Source organism: Neomonachus schauinslandi, chromosome 16, assembly GCF_002201575.2.
Source record: "Neomonachus schauinslandi chromosome 16, ASM220157v2, whole genome shotgun sequence".
Lineage (NCBI taxonomy): Eukaryota > Metazoa > Chordata > Mammalia > Carnivora > Phocidae > Neomonachus > Neomonachus schauinslandi.
This window is the reverse complement of record NC_058418.1, coordinates 49182439-49202727: the sequence shown is the minus strand read 5'-3', so window position 1 is coordinate 49202727 and position 20289 is coordinate 49182439. Positions and strand designations below refer to the sequence as shown.

General features: G+C 44.5%; 1 protein-coding gene across 1 annotated transcript in view; it reads left to right on the top strand.

The window, feature by feature from the left end:
- ADAMTS18 (ADAM metallopeptidase with thrombospondin type 1 motif 18) overlaps window positions 1–9931 on the top strand; it is a 149278-nt gene extending 139347 nt beyond the window's left edge. The window contains exons 21-23 of the mRNA XM_021702791.1: window positions 1347–1559; window positions 3783–3930; window positions 9791–9931. Coding sequence (XP_021558466.1) covers window positions 1347–1559; window positions 3783–3930; window positions 9791–9906 — 477 coding nt within the window. The 3' untranslated portion in view covers window positions 9907–9931. The remainder of the gene's footprint in view (window positions 1–1346; window positions 1560–3782; window positions 3931–9790) is intronic.
- The last annotated feature ends 10358 nt before the right edge of the window (window positions 9932–20289 follow it).

Sequence of the window (20289 nt, the reverse complement as noted above, 5' to 3'; positions counted from 1 at the left end):
GTGTTTGACTGCTCAGTTCACCCACCAGCCCCCAGAGGCTCACCCCTCCTCCTCCTCGTTCCACACACCAGGTGCCTACTTATTATCTGTTCTTCCCTCCGGACTCTTCATCAAACCCTGACCAAGCACCCGTCGCGCTGAGCAGGCCCGTGCCTGGGTGTGAGAACAGCTCCACCCCGTGCGTGTGCATGGCAGCTCGGGTAGGGGGTGCCGAGTGCTGCAGTGGGGGTCTGTGATGCCACGGGTAGAGCTCAGGGTCCCCCAGCCCTGCCACCAGGGGCAGTCTTTGTCAGGAGAGACTTTCCGGGGAGTGTAAGGCTGCAGGATGGACAAGAATTGGGCAAGGGTGGGGTTGGGGGAAGGTTGTTTCAGACGGAAGGTGTGCCCCATACGAGGGCGAGGGGAAAGAAGGTGACACAACCAATACAGTGGGGTGAGGGGGTGGTAGAAACCGAAAACTTCACCAGGGCCCCTGTGTTGGGACCACTTAGAACAATCCAACGTACAGCAGGCAGCCCCCCAGACAGGCAAGGCGCCCACCGGCAGATGCTGTGATTGGGACGGAAGAGGAGTGTTCCAGGAGTGGAGAGAAGCAGCATCTTCTTGAGTTCCTAAGGAGGCCAGTGTCACCTTCGGGCATATGTGGGTGGAGGGGAGCGGGAGCCGTGAAGATGTCTCCTGGATTTCTGGCTTGTGAAACTCGGGTGCAGGCACAGCCAGAGGAAATGTGAGAAAAGGAGCCCAGCCTGAAGTCTGCCCCAGTAACTGATGGGATGGGGGGTCTCTGCTCTGGAGGAGATCGCAGTACCGGGAGGAAGACAGAGGCGGGGATGCAGAACAGGTCAATAGTGGGGATGGTGCGGTGTGGTAGAGGAGGGGCTTCTACCCCCTGGGTCTGGCCATCGGTGTCCTTTTATTCCGTCTAAATGATAAGTAACCCACATAGCAATGCGTCCACCTCTCTTCCCACCCATTTTCTTTGAAATGTTATAGCCTAATGGCTAAATGCACAGGTGAATCACGTTTACCTCCAGTATTTACTTGGGGTGTGACCTTGAGCTAGCCGCTTACCCCCGGCAGAGCCTCGCTGCTGGACAGTGCCTCATTTTGCCTCATTTCATGGTGCTGACAAGCTCTGAGACGTTGGGACAGTTAATCGAATTCTCTACCCTCTGGTTTCTTCGCAGTAGCATGAGGGACATGGTTGCCTTGTCTTTAGGATCCTTGAGTACCTGTGGTTCACCTGCAATGATCCCATTCCTAGAATTTCACATGGATGGTGCATCTGTTCAGCAGACTTGACCTTGGAGCTCTGTACACCTAACGCCCCCCTTCTTGGCTCCTAGTGTTCGATGACCTGCGGTTTGGGTGTGAGGAAGAGGGAGATGAAATGCAGCGAGAAGCCCTTCCAGGGAAAGCTCATCACTTTCCCGGAGCGAAGGTGCCGCAATATTAAGAAACCAAACCTGGAGTTGGAAGAAACCTGCCAGCGAGGGGCTTGTCCCGCCCGAACGGGCTTGGGCGTGGCAGCAGGATGGTATCCATCACCATGGCAACAGGTGAGCACCCGCAGATTTCCATGAGATTCTCAGAACGGGGGCAGCCCACCAGTGGCTGCTGTGGGGGACTCGTCCAAATGGAAAGACCAGAAGCTCAGGTCCCGGAGGCTGAACGACTTGTGATCTTTGGCTTTCACAGCTAGAAAATCAAGATGATAATGTCTTGAAGAGCTGATTTTTTTCATGAGCACCTAAGATAATATAAAGCACTTAGACCAGGCTGGTCACATGGTACCAAATATTCACTATTGCTCTGCTCTCAAAATCCCCACGAGTCTTCTGTATTCTAGCAACATTGCTCATAGCCTTGACTCCTTTGGTTTTTATGTCATGTTGCTGAATGACGTAATAATTCATTTGTTGAAACTGCCTTGTTCGTGGGTATTTTTGTCCCTATTTTGTAGAGGAAGCAGGGAGCTCCGAGTTGGTCAATTCAGGCAAGGACCCCCCCCCCCCCCCGCCAGCTCTTAAACCCATTAGATGTTCGAGGCATCCTTTTTCTCAGAAGACTGGGGTAAAATTTTGGTTACAGTGGTTTGGTTCTGATTGGCTGGGTTGGTGTGTGAAGCAAAGTCTGAGAGAGAAGCTGTGTTGTGGTCCTTGTCCTTTCCAACCAACAGATGTCAGAACTCCCTGGCTTGAGAAGTGCTGCCCACCCCATCATTAAACACGGGCTGGGTGGGGGCATGTGCAAGCACAAATGTAGGCCTATAGATTTGTGTCCGTCAGTACACAGAAATACACACAATGTAGAATGTATTTATGTGGGTCTGTATACACTAATGTGTGCCTATGTATTTGTAAGTACACATACATACACATGTATATATAATGCGCGTGTGTGCCTGTGTGTATTGGGGAGGATCTGAGAACTAAACCATGAAGAAAAGCAAAGGAAACTAGTGTGATTGTGTATCTCTTAATCGGTTACATGCTATTTACATCACTATGGACTTCTTTTTCAAATTTTATCACTGTCTTTTTTAAGAGATTTGGAAATTGCTTCATTTTAAGATTATTTAGATCGGGTATCAGCAAACAATTTCCAGCAGGCCAAATCTGCGCCCCCTCCAAGCCCCGCCTATTTTTTTGTAAATAAAGTTTTATTAGGACACAGCCATGCTCTTTTGTCTACATATCGCCCATGGCTGCTTCCGTGCTTAAAAAGGCAGACTTGAGTGGTTGCAATAAACATCACATGGCCCACAAACCTGAAAATATTTACTATCTTGCCCTTTACAGAAAAAGTTTGCCAATTCCTGGTTTAGATGATAACAGTCCTACAGCTGTATACCTTTAGCTCTTGGCGTTAAATCCAAAACTCGTATGTTTTCCATCCCTGCATATTTTTTCTTCCCAAAAGCAGTCCATATAAAGATGCTTGTCCAAAATGAACACTTCGCCTATCTGCAATAAGAAAAATAAGAATAATGTAGTGAATTTTTAAAAGCAAAAAACGGGCGCCTGGGTGGACTGCCTTCGGCTCAGGTCATGATCCTGGAGTCCTGGGATCGAGTCCCGCATCGGACTCCCTGCTTGGCAGGGAGTCTGCTTCTCCCTCTGACCCTCCTCCCTCTCATGCTGTCTCTCATTCTCTCTCTCTCTCAAATAAATAAATAAAATCTTTAAAAAAAAAAAAAGGAAAAAAATAAATAAAAGCAAAAAAAATGTTCCTGATATTTCATTTGTTATAAAAGTTGATAGTGATTGAACAGTGAAATCATTGACTTCTAGAAAGCACCACACCCACTGTGCCAACTCAGAATTTGGCCGGGCACCGAGGGCAGGATTCCAAAGCTGTCTCGGAAGTAGTATTTCTTCGCTGTCCTAATTCTGAAGCATCCCCTGCCCCCCACTATTGCATCTGCAGAGATTATCTGGAATTCTTTAAATACTGTGATGATTTGTTCGGCGTCCTTATGGCAGCTTCTGTATTTCTGGAAGCTCTCTTCTTTATGAGTCACTGAACTGGAGACACTCTCTCTGGGGCGAGATAGATAGCATTTGCCTAAGACCCCCTTCTAATCAGATCACATGGCTGTTGTGTATTAGACTGTGGACGTGAGCACACATGCTGGGCTCTGGCCAATCCCCACTTCATCAACAGGGCACCCGGGTCATGGCATGAAGCCTGGAGATCCCTTCTATTTGACATCACTGACCTCCAAAAGGACAACCTCCAGCTGAGTGTTGCTGACTCCTAGCTCTTTCCCTCTTCTGCAGTGCACGGTGACCTGCGGAGGGGGTGTCCAGACCCGCTCAGTCCACTGTGTTCAGCAGGGCCGGCCTTCCTCAAGCTGTCTGCTCCATCAGAAACCTCCAGTGCTGCGAGCCTGTAATACAAACTTCTGTCCAGCTCCTGAAAAGAGAGGTAAAGGGCCCCCCACACACACCAGTCAGTTTTACTAGTCTTCAGAGAATTTTTCAAAAACCTGTTTTTGAATTTTTCAAAATCCTGTTTGGTTGTACAGTTTATTCCTTGCAACAACTCCAGGGGGTGCCATTCACACCACTGTGTGTGTGAACAGTGCTCCACACAGGTGTACAAGGCACGAATCAGGGGTGGTTCCTGCTCAAAATGATCTTGTTTGCACACCTATGCAGGGAACATTTTATTCTATGATAAGGCTTGTTAGCCATTAATTCTTACTTTGAAAGGGGGGAAGTCATTTTGCAAGTCCCATTTTTTAACACTGTTTTAGTTAAATAAGAAAATGAAAAAGTATCCACCATGTGCCAGAGATTACACTCATCAGGGGGAATGTAGGCATGAAGGGCAATTGTCCTGGAACTCACACTTTAATTAGGGAGGCAGGTAAGTTGCAGTCAGTCAGTGAATGTGCATCGTCCCAGGACCACACCTTATGTGTTTCCTTAGTTACAGGCCATTCTAACAAAGTGTAGCATGTGCTGATGGGAAAATGGGAAATTGAATTATCTGAGTGAACTACACTGTTTCACTAGCCCAACTTACTTCAAAGTAATCTGACAAACACACCAGGAAAAGTCTCCTCCCCCCCCCAATCAGATTTCCTTGTGCTAAAGAATTATGTTCCACCATGTACCTACTGCATTTTCTTTTCATCCAGTCACCGCTTTTCCAAGACTGTTTCGTTTCTTACCCTGTGCTTTCCAATCTGTGGTGAATCAGATTCAGGACTTTCACTCACTGGCTCTCCCTTGTCCCTACCACTTTGTTGCCCTTGTTTATCTGCATCCTCGAGCCGTAGCTCCAGGCTCTGGGCATCGGTTTTCCCTCCTCTTCCCTCTCTCCTTCCTTATCTTAGGCTTGCAGGAGATAAGAGAACTAGTAATACAGCTGCTGCTCAGAGCCACATCACTTCCAAGGCAATGCTGGAATTCTCCAAACCTGCAGCCTTTTTTGGCAGAAAGCCTATGGGGGAAGAAATACACCTTTTGAGCAAGTGGTCATGTCCTTGCAAACTGTCCCCTCCTTTCTTCCCCCTTGGTGACTTCTCCTCCCCGCCCCCCTTCAGTCAGATGGCCCCAGACAAACCCACACATGCCAAGAATCAGAAGTACAGGCCCCCTAGATACTTTGAGACAGGCTTAAGGACAAGGGCCGACCATGAAAATTGCTCAGCAGTATCTCCTGGGTACGAGTGCTAGGTGGGGAGAGCCAAGACATATGTTAGATCCAAGATCGAGGGGAGGCCTTTGGTCTTACTATTTTGTTCATCCAGCACCCCGCCTGGCACACCATAGATGCTCAATGCGCGTTAAGTGGAAGATTGTAAAGTACCGTGAGGTTCTGTCCTTCCTTCAAAGCCAGGTCACTAAGCACCTGCTGTATATCCCTAGCATTCTTCTAGAGATAAAAGAACAAGGCAATATCCTGTTCTTAAGCTACAAGGAGTCAGTGTCTCAAAGGAGGAGGAAGATACAACAACAGATACGAGTGGTGGAGTGTTACCAGTGTTATAATGGAGGTCAAGTCTCCATGGGTTGCAGGGAGGGGGCCAGTGAAAGATGGTGGTATGAGAAAGGGTTATTAGAAGAAGGAGGGCTTTCCATGCCTCTTGACTAAGGTCTCTTTTGTGAAAAGGAGTAAAGTAAGAAGGCAGATATGAAAGACACAAGCCTGGGTATTTCTTCTTGGCCAAAATGGGGCCTATGGTTTTTGCAAGTTGAAGGCCTCCTCCCATTTCCATCCCAAATGCAGGGAGAGTGGCATGCCCAAATTACTGCTGGGTTAGTCTTCCTTCTTAGATCATTGGCAGGGTGACCACAGGTGGAATTGGAGTGTGTTTTCTAACACTGGGGTTTCTACAAGCATTAGTGGGCAATAAGCAAACCCTTGGTGCTTTAGGGAAGAGCTCTTGGAATGTTCTGAGACTCCCATGATGGGCCAGGTTTTTGAGGCACCGTCTTCCCCTCCAAGAGTTGAGAGAAGACAGTTCTGCCCAGATTGGCATCGTCCTGTCCTGGAGGACAGCCATGTGGGTGTGCCATCCCTCAGACCCCCACCCATGCTGGAAACCCTAAGTCTAGGGCCCTCACTTGATGCCATCATCACTATGGGATGCTTTACCTGGGTTTTCATTGGATCTCCACTTTGGGAGAACATCCTATGAGCTGGCATTGTGCGTATTTTATGTGTAAACCTTCTTCAGAATAGAGGGAGGCCTCGGGCAGTGACATCACTCATCACTGTATCATGACTGGTTGTTGACATAGTCGGGAAGAGGCCTGGGTTGCAGCCTACGGGGATTCAGTGGGGGATGAGCAGCACCCAATATGAGTAAGTTTACTCCTCATGGAATCTCACATCCTCACATGGAGAGGGGGCGGGATGGGCAGTATTCTGACATCACCAAAAGGATTTGAGTCCACACGCTGCCATATACTGGTTTGTGGCCATGGGCAAGCTTTTGAACTATTTATAAAATGGAGAAATAATGCTTACCTGAAAAGATCATTGAGAGTTAAGTAAGATGCTTCAATTTTTCCACATTTATTTAGTACTTACCGTGAACCAGGAACTGTTCTGGTGTCTGATTGTAGATAGAAGAGTGAACAAAATGTGCGAAGTTTCCACTTTATATCTGGAAACAAACAAAGAAGCCAATCAATAAATATACAATCTCAGATAATAAAGTAGAAAATAAAACCGAAGCAGGGTATAGAGAATGAGAATGGGGGGTGAAGACGGGGGTGGGAAAACTGGTTTAGGTAGACTAGTCAGGCAAGGATGATGTGGATGATGTGATATTTAAACAGGGACCTAAAGATGACCTAAAGGAAGGTGAGCTATGTGTATGTATCTAGAAGGAGAGTGTTCCTGGCAGGGGCAACAGCACATGCAAAGGCCCTGAGGTGGGAATGTGTGAATCTGATCAAGGAACAGCAAGACACCTGGAGTCAGATGTCTAAAGTCGACAGAGGTTAGGTGATTAGCTGGTCCTGGAGGCGTTTTCAGTCTTCGTAAGGACGTAAGATTTACCTCTGAGTGAGGTGGATGCTGATGGAGAACTTGGAGCAGAGGGGCAGTGGGATTGGACTTGTGGCAAGATCCCCAGCAGTTACACAGAGAAGAGCGTAGGGGCCCAGAGCTGAAGGAGGATTTGTCCACTCTTGGTTGGGAGGAGGTTCCCTTAGAGCAGCGGCTGTAGTGGGAGAGGCTGGGTGCTGGTATATTCTGAAAATTGAGCTCATGTATGGTATTTGTCAATTGTTTGCATGCAGGATGTGAGGCAAAGAAAGAGGACACCAAGGTCATCCTCAATAGCATACATAAAATACGTGACTGACCACAGAAGCTCAAATCACCAGCTATGAGAATAACCATAATCAAACACAGTGCTCATCTTGATGGCACATTGACACACCTCCCTTCTGCTTCCTGACTTAAAGTTAGCTCATAGCAGAAGCTGCAGAAGCCAGCTGAAATCCCATTTTTTTTTTAAAGATTTTATTTATTTATTTGAGAGAGAGAATGAGATAGAGCATGAGAGGGGGGAGGATCAGAGAGAGAGGCAGACTCCCTGCTGAGCAGGGAGCCCGACGCGGGACTCGATCCTGGGACTCCAGGATCATGACCTGAGCCAAAGGCAGTCGCTTAACCAACTGAGCCACCCAGGCGCCCCTGAAATCCCATTCTTAACTCAAAAGGAGTAAGAGTCAATACAGCAGTACAGTTAGGACCATGGTTTTAGTGATCGGTTTTTATCCTGATGCAGTTAATCTCTGCAATTTAAATAGAAACTGATTCAGACGTACATTCTGATTGATTAGGCTACCTGCTACTTGGCTGGGATAGAAGACACTGTACAAGTATATATTAAAAATAATTGAAAATATAGATACATAGGCAAACAGTTTAGACGGGTGTTCATCTCACGTCTGACTTGTATCTTCTCCCGGGGCCCCACCCCTGCCCCCATGATGGTCTGCATCAGTACGCCTTCTTCTAGATGCTCAGGGCAAAAAGCTGATCATCATTACTGATTTTTCTTTTCTCTCTCATACCTTTACCAACCTGTCAGAAAGTTCTCTGGACTCTATATCCGGGAGTTATTGAAAAGAAAAAAGAATGATCTGAGTTCACCTTTCTACCCAAGTTGAGACGTTGTAGGTTTCCTATTGGTTGTTTCAGCCATGAGGGTTACAGGGAAACTATTTTTTCAACAAATATTTCTTGAGCAGCTACTTTGTGACAGGCATTAAGCATTGGGAAGAAAGTAATGAAAACAGTAGGCAAAACCTCTGCTCTCAAGGATTTTACATTCTAGAGAGGAGCAGACAGCACAGAATAGGACGAGTGCTGATAGACCCAAGGTAGAAAAATAAAGCAAGGTCGGGAGTAGGGAGGCCACAGAGCACGCCGCTTGTATGGGGGAGTCTGGGAAGGCCCTACTCTCAGTGACCTTCAAGCAGAGACTTAAAAGAAGGGGTCTGGATGTCTGGGGGAAGCCACAGTATGCCTGGCATGTTAGGGCATCTGCCAGGTGTCCCATGTGGGGGAGAGGATGAGCGGAGGAAGATGAGGTCAAACAGAAGTGGGGGAACCAGATCCTAGGGCCTTGTCGGCCATTGTAAGGACTAAACCTTTCACTCTGGGTGGATGGAGGGGCCAAAGGGAGAGTTTGGGGCTGAGACATGATATGAACTAACTTATCTGTTCAAAGGATCAGTGGGGCTACTATGCGATGGGTGGGGGGCTGTGTTTTAGGCAGAAGAACCAAGGCAGGGGGAAGGAACTGTAGGCAGTTCTGAATCAGAAGCAGGATTCAAATCGATAGGAGAGCTGAGAGCCTGGCATGCCATGTCCAAGGGCACAAAGCAGAGCTACGTAAGGATAATTTTGGAAGGGGGTGGGTGGGGTGCCTGTGGGCCGTAGGGGGCGTTGGGCAAGGTGAAGGTAAAGTGACTTTTGAGCCTTGCATAGAGGAAGGGGAAAGCACTTCCAACCATGAATGAGAAGACTTACTCATGTAGAGGGTAGACCATAAATTACTTCTGAAGTCAAAATTCCTTGAGAATCCAGTAAAATGACTAAGGCCCTGACTCCTAAAATGTGCACTGAGGTTTTTATAAAGAAAATCTTACATACAATTTCACATGCCTTCTGTGTCTAGTAAGGCCCTTCTGGGTGAGAATCCCTGATGTACAACGTTCTGCTCCCAGTCCATAATCCCATCTGTCAACAGAAGAAGTCAGGACTGGTGTTGACTTAAATTCACTCAGTTGCAAATTGGCTAGGAGATTTATTTAAATCGACCTAGAGTATTGCAGCTGGGCCTCAAATGCAGGTGTGCTGACTCCCGATATCTTAGGCCTCCTGTTCCCCAAAGTAAGGTTCCGTGGACCAAGCAGCAGCAACAGCACCTTAGCTCTCACCCCAGACCCTCTGAATCAGAAGCAGTGGTTTATCAAGGTCCCCAGGGGATTCCTCACATGCTGTGCGAGGGAAGCAAGATGGTGGCTCCCAGGCTATTGGGAGGATCAGACATGAATCTCTGACTGGATTTGACATTTTCTTTTAACATCTACTTTCCCCCCCCTCCCGTTAACATTTAGCTAAGGATCTTAATCCCTTTTGATGTCATAATCCTGCATCCCTAACCCTCCCAGCAAAGTCCTAGTGTATAAGGAGCAGAACTCAGAGGCACAAGGCAGGTGCATCCAAGGTCTTTGACCCATAGGCTCTCACCTTAAGAAAAAGGCTAAGCTTCCTCCTAAAGGGTGAAATATTTTTTCTCTCACTGCAGAAGATCCATCCTGTGTAGATTTCTTCAGCTGGTGTCACCTAGTTCCTCAACATGGTGTCTGCAACCACAAATTTTATGGTCAACAGTGCTGCAAGTCATGCACGAGGAAGAGCTGATCTAGACACCCTCCTCAACACCCGAGGGCCAGGCTGTTCCCTCTTGCCTCTGGAGAGACCAGCGACGATTCACATTGAAAGCTAAACCCTGCAGACCAGCCATGCACTGCAGCAGAATCTGTGGGGCTGGCTCTCGAGAACAGACAGGCTCCCTTATCCACTTCCCCAAAGCACATGGTACTCTGAAGCACTTGAAAATGGGAAGCGAGCACAAAATGGACTTCCAAAAGAAACGACAAGATAACTTTGATTTGCACTGTTACAATGAAAGAAGTGATGAATCACACTGACAGACGTCACGTTTTCATTTTGACAAAGTGAGAATCTGGTCAATGTTGGGAGAGACTCTCCCTTTGAACTTCAAGGGTTCCATGGCAAAGACTGTCGAAAAGGTCCTTGAAGACTTCGGGTCAAAGACGGAGCCTTGGAGCCATCAAATGTGGATGGAACCCATTGCCTGACTGTTACTTGGAGCTCCCAGTGTGCCTGACACTGTGGACAGCCCAGAGTAGCAGTTACCCAGGAAGCCAAATGGTGCTCATAACTGTGCTTGCTGCTGGACTAGCAAGCTTCATGTTATGTTTATCTAGTGTGCGTGTGTTGTTTTTATTATTTTGTTTAGAGTATATTCTGCTTCTGGAGAGTCTCCAAGACTAAAATTCACAACTTGAAAAGTATTCCGAGGAATATTCTGAAAACAGGGCAACATGGACTATTTGAGATCTGCATTTAATTGAAACTCAGACTCCAAAAAAAGCCCACAAACTCACATAAAAGGCAAATGTTGATGTCCTACACGGTATATCAACCTCGTAACTTTTGGTGCTAGCTGAACAAGTCCACGGGAGCCTCTAGTCTGCTCCTTGGGAGTCAGAATTGGTAAAATGTTCATTTGTGGTAAAAAATCCAGGAGGAGCTAAATAGCAAAATAGCAGTGTTCTGAAGGAGAGTAGACCATCATTTATAAGGCTCCCTACATACTGTCAGAGCTGCTTGGAAAATTAAAGACCACTTGTGGTTTTTTCCTACCAACTGTCATGTTTAAATTTTCCCTAAGATTTAGTTAACAAGAAAAAAAGAGTGGCAATAGAAAAACCCATCTTGCTAAGTTAATATATCATAATAAGCCAAGATCCTTCGATGAATAAGAATATTTTATAATCTTTCAGATATTTTCAGTCATCAGAAGCCAGCTGTTGATAGGCACTAATGAGCTTAAAATTGTTCTCAGTTGGAAAATACCACACTATTTTGCCAAAACCAGAGTAACTTACAAGACTGAGTCCTTCTGTAATTTTTTGAGATGTGGTTAAAAAGGGCATATTTATATAATTCTACTCTATTCCTCAGTTCCTTTGATGAATGTAACCCAATTTTACTGCTTTATAAAGTCTCAATTCAAACAGGGATTTGCCAGCTCAGCACAACCAACTAGACAGGGGTTTGTTAAATTTAGAGCATCCTTTGTTCCCATTCTAATTAAAATCATGTGTTCTTGAATCTCAGAGAAATAATTAGAATAGTCTCTCAATCCACTTGGCTTGGCCTAGAGTAGTGGCCATTTTATATCAGAAACACAGCTCCACATCACCATCACCCACCCCTCTGCCCTCTGAAAAACTGCAAGTTTTTTGTTTCTTTATATAATGATCATTTTATTATTTTATGGAAAAATTAATTTATTAATAGCCTATTCTTATGTGTTCTCACTTGCTTCTGTAAGTGATATTAATTCTGAGGAAAAATCTTGAATAAAACAATGGGTTATAGAGAAAAGTCAAAATATATGTGTAATATTTAATTATTTTATAAGTTTTATAATAAAGTGTTCTGTTTCTTTATCTGAAATTTGTTAAGTTCTTGAATAAGGTAGAGGTCAGTTACTTCCAAGATCATTTAACTGTATAAATGTTGAATAGGAATCTCAGTACTTTCTCAATGAAAAGTTGGGAAGATAAAATACTCATTAATTGATTTTTCTTACTTGTGTCTGCGAAAATTAGAAACCACCAAAAGTCGGGGTGAGATGGAGGATGTATTTAGCATCTTACAGAGATACAGAGTTATTTTTTCCTGCTCTAATGCTTTGTCAACATTTATGGAAATCATCCAAGTTAGATAAACCTACCATAAGCGTAGTTGGCTTTCTCCTTTATTTTTTCCATTTGAATGGCATTCTGGTGAAATCCTTTTGCAAAAAGAAAGAGGGGAGGGAGAAAAGGAAGAAAAAACAAATTAAAAAGCAATTGTTTCAGGTTTTCCAAATTTGGAATCATCACACCAGTAGGGAATAAAAACAATCTGGGCAAAGTCAGTCCAGTTGACCTGAATATATATTTTCCCCTCCACATGTACTTATATATATTACATGAATATGTCCTATATGTGTGTGTGTGTGTGTGTGTATGTATGTGTATATATGTGGATCATTTATGCATGCAGGTCTTTAAAATATATTTAAGAGGATTTTTATATGAATTGCTATTTGGCAAAAAAAAAAAAAACTGGTTAAGAATGAAAAATAGAATAGATGGTACAAAAAATAGCAGAAGAGAAGGTATCCTTGTGCCTTTTGGTGATAAAATGTTAATGACAGCCATCATATATTTAGTGTTTGGTGTTTAATGGGTGCCAGAGACGGTGCCAAGTTCTTCATGTATATTACTTCTTCTAATCCTCTCAAGACTCTAGTTAGAAAGATACTATTTTTTTTTTTTTAAGATTTTATTTATTTGACAGAGAGCGAGAGCACAAGTAGGCAGAGCGGCAGGCCGAGGGAGAGGGAGAAGCAGGCTCTCCGCTGAGCAGGGAGCCCGATAAGGAGCTTGATCCCAGGACCCTGAGATCGTGACCTGAGCCGAAGGCAGCCGCTTAACCGACTGAGCCACCCGAGCGCCCCAGAAAGATACTATTTTTTTCCCTTTGCAGATGAGGACTCTGGGATTCTGAGAGATCACATATTTTGTCCGAGGTAGCCATAAAAGTGAGCTCCATAAATAATATAAGCATTTAAATTGTTCATTTTAGTTGAAAATAGTCACTATAAGTGGTTTACACAATTCCTATCTGGAAAAAAATTCCCCAGTGAGAATAGGGGAGCTGTTCAGAGCTCCTCAGGAATAATCAGTTTTGCATCACTAAGCTTAAGACAAAGATGGAATTTTCTCATCAGTAAGATGATTTTTATCTTTAGTCCTAAGTTACATTTGTGTATAGAAAAGGAAAATTGTGTCTATTTAATGGTACTTTTCTGGATAGACATTGAGTATCCAGGTATAAGTGACTTTGGTTCAAATTGCCATGTACTGAGAAACCATCAGGAGCAATATCCAGAATGTGTTTTTCTGAATGTGTTCAGTTATTTTTTTCTGCCAAGTAATGGCTAACTGCCTTACCCCTGCACACAACCACCATCCTGTTCGAACATTATGAAGCCATACGTCCCAGGTATGGTTGTTTCCCTGAATTCTGTTTAGTGAGGGGCAGAGTTGAGTTCACAATCAGGTCATTTAGTAACAAGAAGTGATTTATATAATTGCTCATTGTTTTAATGGATAAAGAGGTTTAAAATTGTTCCTAGCATCCTAACTGGGATGAGAAAGAGGCACTAATGTCTAGGAAAAGGAAACCCTAGAGACCATGTCTCCCCAACCCCCCTGTTTCTTTCCACCCCTCTTCCCTTCTTCCCTGCATCGCCTTGGCCCCCCCTTTCAGGTTGTCTCGGCCCCATACAAGTTAGGACATCACCTGACACATGCCCTTACCACATGTCAGAAAACACCGGATGAATATTCGGTGCTCCTTACCCCTCCATCTCACCGCTCATGGACTTTCTAAACCAAGTGCTCAGTACAGAGTGGCACTGTATAAAGTTAACCGTCAGAGCCCTTGAGAGATGGTCTTTGAAGGTGAACCAGGGCCAGAGGCTGTTCATGCTGGAGACAAGGCCCAGACATGTCTCTCCCGCTGACTCCCCTCCTGTCTCTCCTTTTATGTGGCTGGAGCACAGGAAGGACCGGGCAGCCCCCTCTTGTCAGAAGGCCAAGCCAGCTCTTCTCTTGCTCTGCGAGCTCCTCCTCTGTTTCTGCAGACTCATTCCATCCACCGTGGGGCTCAGTATCTCCCCTTCCTTGGAAAGAAGATTCTCTCCACCCTGCCCCATCGCTTTTGAAAGCCAGGTTGGATCTAGAGTAAGTCTCGGGACAACAGTTTCTAAATAATTAGCTGCATGAACAATCACTTAAGGATATTTTATACATTCCTAGGCCCCACTCCAGAAATGTAATTAATTAATTCTGGGAGTAGGGCCTGGGAACTTAGAGTTTAAAAGGCATTCAAGTTTCTCGGAGGAAAAGCTAGTTTTGGAACCGCTGGTCTAGGGCAAATCAAGAAAGTACCTCGAGTCTGTCTTCCTTGTGTAGGTGAAGGAGTTCCCTTGGCACCAGGCCCTCTGGTACAGCTCTGCTGGGGTCTGAACCAAACTCAGCCAGTAATAATGAGGGGTTTGCCTGTTCTCATCCTCTGTATGGAATTCACCTGGGACACTCTTGGGGCTGTCGCAATAAGGCGTCAAGAAGAGGACTCACAGGCAAGGACCAGTGCCCTGGGCCATCTTTGTCTCGGTTTCTTATTCCCAACCATGCCAGTAGCCAACAGCAGGGTTTGGTGGGCAGGCAATGGAAATGTTTGAGGGAAATTGGCCATTCCTCTCAGTCAAGCACCCACATGCAAGAATTAGTATACTGTGGTTTTTTTTTTTTAAAAAAAGAAAGGGCCTTCAATAGAGAAGCCAATGAAATCCCCATCGGAGAGTGTCTTTTGGCAAATTACTCCAGGGCCTTGTGTGTGCATTGAGAAACCCACAGTACATGAAAAAAAAACAAAAAACAAGAAAAACAAACTGTTGTGTTCCTGAGATCCAGAGTCAAGGCAGAATAAAGGCTTCCATCCTATTTCCTGCCGGGACACTGGGTGCCAAGAGGTGAATTAATCACTTTTATGAATCGGGCCAACTGTCACTTGCTTACAAATGGCCAGAAATGCATTGGTTGACTCGAGAGAATGAAAATTGTAACTTCAAGCTTTTGTACAACAGAAGAAAAAGAAACAAAGGCTTTGAAAAGATAGGGAAGAGCAGCTACACTGATGCTTTGGCCACACTAAAGTATAAACAAGGTAATTTCATGTTGTGCTGTTCTGGGACTCTGATTTTTCTCATTCGGTGGCTCATTTCATTAATTTACAGGGTTTTTTTTAATATATATATTGGCCCCAGATACTTAAAATGAACATGTCTGTCTATTTATGTATCTGCATGGTCCTAAACCAATGAAGGCCTGATTGTTATTGTACTCAGCAATTTTTCCCCTTTGTTAGGATGCCCACATTGTCTAGGGCTTTTATTACTTGCAGATAGGTCTGCGGAGGGGGCAAACATTTCACATTTTCTTAGAGGTTAGCATTTGCTTTCATGCTAAAAGTCTCTCTGACACACGCACAGTCACAATCAGCCTTTCATGAGCTCTGCCTACACTAACGTTCTTTTTTTTCTGCATTCTTGCTATCCAAAATACATTCGTTCTTTCAACCAGCATTTATAGAACACCAACCACACTCTGAGATCCAAACACTGAAACAGATCTTATTCCTGACCCCAAGGGACTGGGATTTGAAAATTCGGGATGCGTATCCATGCAATCGGGCAATGGTCCAAGGTCATACAGTCCTGAGATTTTTTTTTTTTTAATTCCTCACTGTTACATTCACTCCAGTCAACATTTGATAACGTGTGTTTTTCAGCTTGTATTACTGTCACATATGATATGATAAGATCACATATGCAAGTGAGGATCATGCAGACTGCAGACTTCTTTTCCCCTTCAAAAATAGTAAAGTCACAAAATTATAGCATTAAGTAGAGAGTGGCCCATTTGCAAATTATCGTATAGAAATTAAGAAATGGGGTGCCTGGGTGGCTCAGTCGGTTAAGTGTCTGCCTTCGGCTCAGGTCATGATCCCAGGGTTCTGGGATCGAGTCCCATGTCAGGCTCCCTGTTCAGTGGGGAGTCTGCTTCTCCCTCTACCCCTCCCCCCTGATGATCTCTCTCTCTCAAATAAACAAATAAAATCTTTAAAAAAAAAAGAAATTAAGAAATGGAAGAGGATTTTGTTATTTCACTCTCCCCCTCACAGATACAGACAGAAATATTTGAGGGCCCTTCTTAAAATTACACAGTGAGTTAACGGTAAGTCTAGGTGTAAGGCCAGTTGTAATAATTTTCATGCAGGTATACTTTTCACTGGATTATAAAATATTTACTGATTTTTTTTTTTACTCGATAGGCAAACACTCTTACTGCGCTTCAGGACAATTTTAATGAATAGTAAGTTTCAAATAGAAACCTAATAAGAAACATTGCTGACTTCATGTGCTATCTATGGTATTAACTTAAATTCCCCTCCCCCCAAAGAAATACGTACTCTGGTACCATAAAAAGCATAACAAATGTTGTCATATAACCTCTACATAGAGCAAAGGTGATCTCATGAAAGTACCAGTTTAAAAAAAAAATCTGACCCTTTCCCTTCCCAACAGCCTGGTCTCCCAGGGAACCGAGCTATTGCTTTGCTTTGAGCCTGGAATTAAGAACAAGGTTGAAGGCCACAAACTCTGCAAATACACTAAAAACCACTAGACACTTTAAATGGGAAGATTTTATGGCACGTAAATTACATCTCAACAAAGCTGTTTGAATAAAATATATATGTATATATATATGCAACATGGGATCAAGATGGTGGAGTAGGAAGATCCTGAGCTCACCTCCTCTTACAGACGCACCAAAACTCTTAACTACATAGAGTATAACTGTCTCTGAGAACAAAGTGAAGACCAGTAGAAGAGATGATCGATACAAAGACGGGCGGGGAGGGCAGAGACGTGGTCTGGTCAGGACACGTGCCCCTGGCACGGCAGCCTAGAGCAGGAGGGATGTCACAACTGCAGAGGCCCTCCCTAAGGAACCAGGGATCCGAGCCCCACGTCAGGCTCCCAAGCCCAGGGAACCTGCGCAGGGAAGACGAGCCCCCATCCTGTCTGCTTTGAAAACCAGCAGGGCTTATGTGAGGGCGAGCCAGAGGGCACACCGCTCTCAAAGGGCATCTCCCCAGTCTCACTCCCAGTTCCAGGGCAGAGGCAGCAGTTTGAAAAGCACCTGTGTTACACGTGAAGGAGCATCGCTGGCTAATTTTAGGGCATGTGCCAGAGGGACCTGTTGGAATGTTCACCAGGGACAGAAGTGCCGGTGGGCACCATGTTTTGTTCATTCCCCGTCTGTCTAGCTGGGCCCAGTTCCGACAATCTCCATCTACTGTGCCAGCACCACTTGCCCTGCCCAACTGGCCTGCCCCAGATGGCACCACTCCCTGGCGGCTCCCACCACACCCTACCCAGCAGGCAACCTCAGCTAGCCCCGAGGCCCTCCCAAATGGCCCCCTGCACCGCCCCCCCAGTGGGCAGCCTCAGCCAGCACTGATGTTCCCCCGCCAGGCAGCCCCCATCCCAGGCAGCCAACCGTGCTCAGTCAAGTCCAGGCCTCACAGACAGCCACACTGGGGGACAACCCCATACACCAGGGAGTCTGCACCAATCATGGGCCAACCACAACAGGAGGGTACATGAGCATGCACAGGGGACACACCTGGCTCAAATGTCAAAGGGGGGGGACTGGGCTACTGGGCCCCACAGGACACCTTCTACATAAAGCCACTCCTTCAAGACTGGGAGATGGAATTGATCGACCCAATACAGAGAAAAACACAGACAGCTAGGCGAAATGAGGAGACAGAGGAATATGTTCCAAATGAAAGAACAAGACAGAACCTCAGGGAAAAAAGCTACATGAAATGTGAGATAAGCAATCTACCAAATCAAGAGTTCAAAGTAATGGTCATAAAGATGCTCACTGAACTTGAGAGAAGAAGAGATGAACACAGTGAGAAATGGAAAAATGGAAAAAAGAACCGATCAGAGCTGAAGAATACTATAACTGACATGAAAAATACACAGAGGGAATGAACAGTAAATTAGATGATGCAGAAGAATGGATCAGCGATCCTGAGGACAAGGTAGTGATATCACTCAGTCAGAATAGCAAAAAGAAAGAGAACTTTTTTAAAGGAGTATAGTTTAAGGAGATCTGGGACGACATCAAGCAAGCTAACGTTCGCATTATAAGGGTTCCAGAATGAGCAGGGAGAAAGGGACGCAAAACTTATTTGAAGAAATGAGGCGTGCAAACATCCTTTACTTGGCAAAAACAACAGACAAGTCCAGGAACCACAGAGAGTCCCAAATAAGATGACTCAAAGAGACTCACAACGAGACACATTATAACCAAAGCGTCAACAGTTAAAGATTGAGAATCTTCAAAGCAGCAAGAGAAAAACACTAGATACATACAAGGGAACCCCCATAAGATTATCAGCTGATTGTTCAGCAGAAAATTTATGAGCCAGAAGGGAGTACCATAATATCTTCCAAGTGCTGAAAGGAAAAAAAAAAAAAAAAAACTTAAAACCAATAATATTCTACTAGAAAGGTCATCACTCAGATGTGAAGAAGGGATAAGGAATGTCCCAGACAAACAAACGTTACAGGACTTCATCACCACCAAACTAGCCTAACAAATGTTAAAGGCACATCTTTAAACTGAAAATAAATGGCCATAACTAGAAATAATTATGAAAGAAAAAAATCTCATTGGTAAAAGTAAGCATATAATAAAGGCAGTGGATCAACCACCTATATAGCTAGTATGAAGGGTAAAAGACAAAAGCTGTAAAATCATATAGACCTACAAAATTAGTCAAAGGATACACAAAATAATGAGATCTAAAATGGGACAACAAAAACATAAAACAGGAGTGTGCAAAAATGTAGTGCTTTGAGAATGCATTTGAACTTCGGCGACCATCAACTTAAAACAGACTATCATAAACATAGGAGGTTATACATGAACCTCATGGTAACCACAAACCAAATACCTTACAATAGGCGTACAAAAAATAAAGAGAAAGGAATAAAAACACTAAGGAAAGTGACCAGATCACAAGGGAAGAGAGCAAGACAAGAAGAAAGAAGCAAAGAAGAACTACCAAAACAAACAAAAAATCAACAAAATGGCAGTAAGTACTTAATTTATCAATAATTATTTTCCGAAGGGCGCCTGGGTGGCTCAGTTGGTTAAGCGACTGCCTTCGCCTCAGGTCATGATCCTGGAGTCCCGGGATCGAGTCCCACATCAGGCTCCCTGCTCAGCAGGGGGTCTGCTTCTCCCTCTGACCCTCTTCCCTCTCGTGCTCTCTGTCTCTCATTCTCTCTCTCAAATAAATAAATAAAAATCTTTAAAAAAAAATATTATTTTCCGTGCAAATGGACTCAGTGCTCCAACCAAAAGACATAGGGTGCTGAATGGATAATGTCTATGTGCTGCCTACAAGAAACTCACTTTGGATCCAAAGATACACACAAACTGAAAGTGAAAAGATGGAAAAAGATATTCCACACAAATGGAAATGAAAAAAAACTGGGGTAGCAATAGTTATATTAGACAAAACAGACTTTAAAACTAAAACTATAACGGGCGCCTGGGTGGCTCAGTTGGTTAAGCGACTGCCTTCGGCTCGGGTCATGATCCTGGAGTCCCGGGATGGAGTCCCGCATCGGGCTCCCTGCTCGGCAGGGGGTCTGCTTCTCCCTCTGACCCTCCCCCCTCTCATGTGCTCTCTCTCATTCTCTCTTTCTCAAATAAATAAATAAAATCTTAAAAAAAAATAAATAAAGGGGCGCCTGGGTGGCTCAGCTGGTTAAGCGACTGCCTTCGGCTCAGGTCATGATCCTGGAGTCCCGGGATTGAGTCCTGCATCAGGCTCCCTGCTCAGCAGGGAGTCTGCTTCTCCCTCTGACCCTCCCCCCCTCATGTGCTCTCTCTCTCTCATTCTCTCTCTCAAATAAATAAATAAAATCTTAAAAAAAAAAAACAACTAAAACTATAACAAGAAACAAGGGAATTACACAATGATAAAGGAACCAATCCAATAATACTACTTGTAAATATCAATACACCCAACATGGAGCACCCAAATACATAAAGCAAATATTAACATAAAGGGAGAAATTGACAGTAGCACAATAATAGCGCAGGCCTTTAACACCCCAGTTATCGATGATAAGAAAATCAATAAGGCCTTGGCCTAAAAAGGCACATTAGACCAGATGGGCTTAATAGAGATATACAGAGCATTCCATCAAAAACAGCAGAACACACATTCTTTTCAAGTACATATGGAACATTCTCCAGGACACATCATATGTTAGGCCAC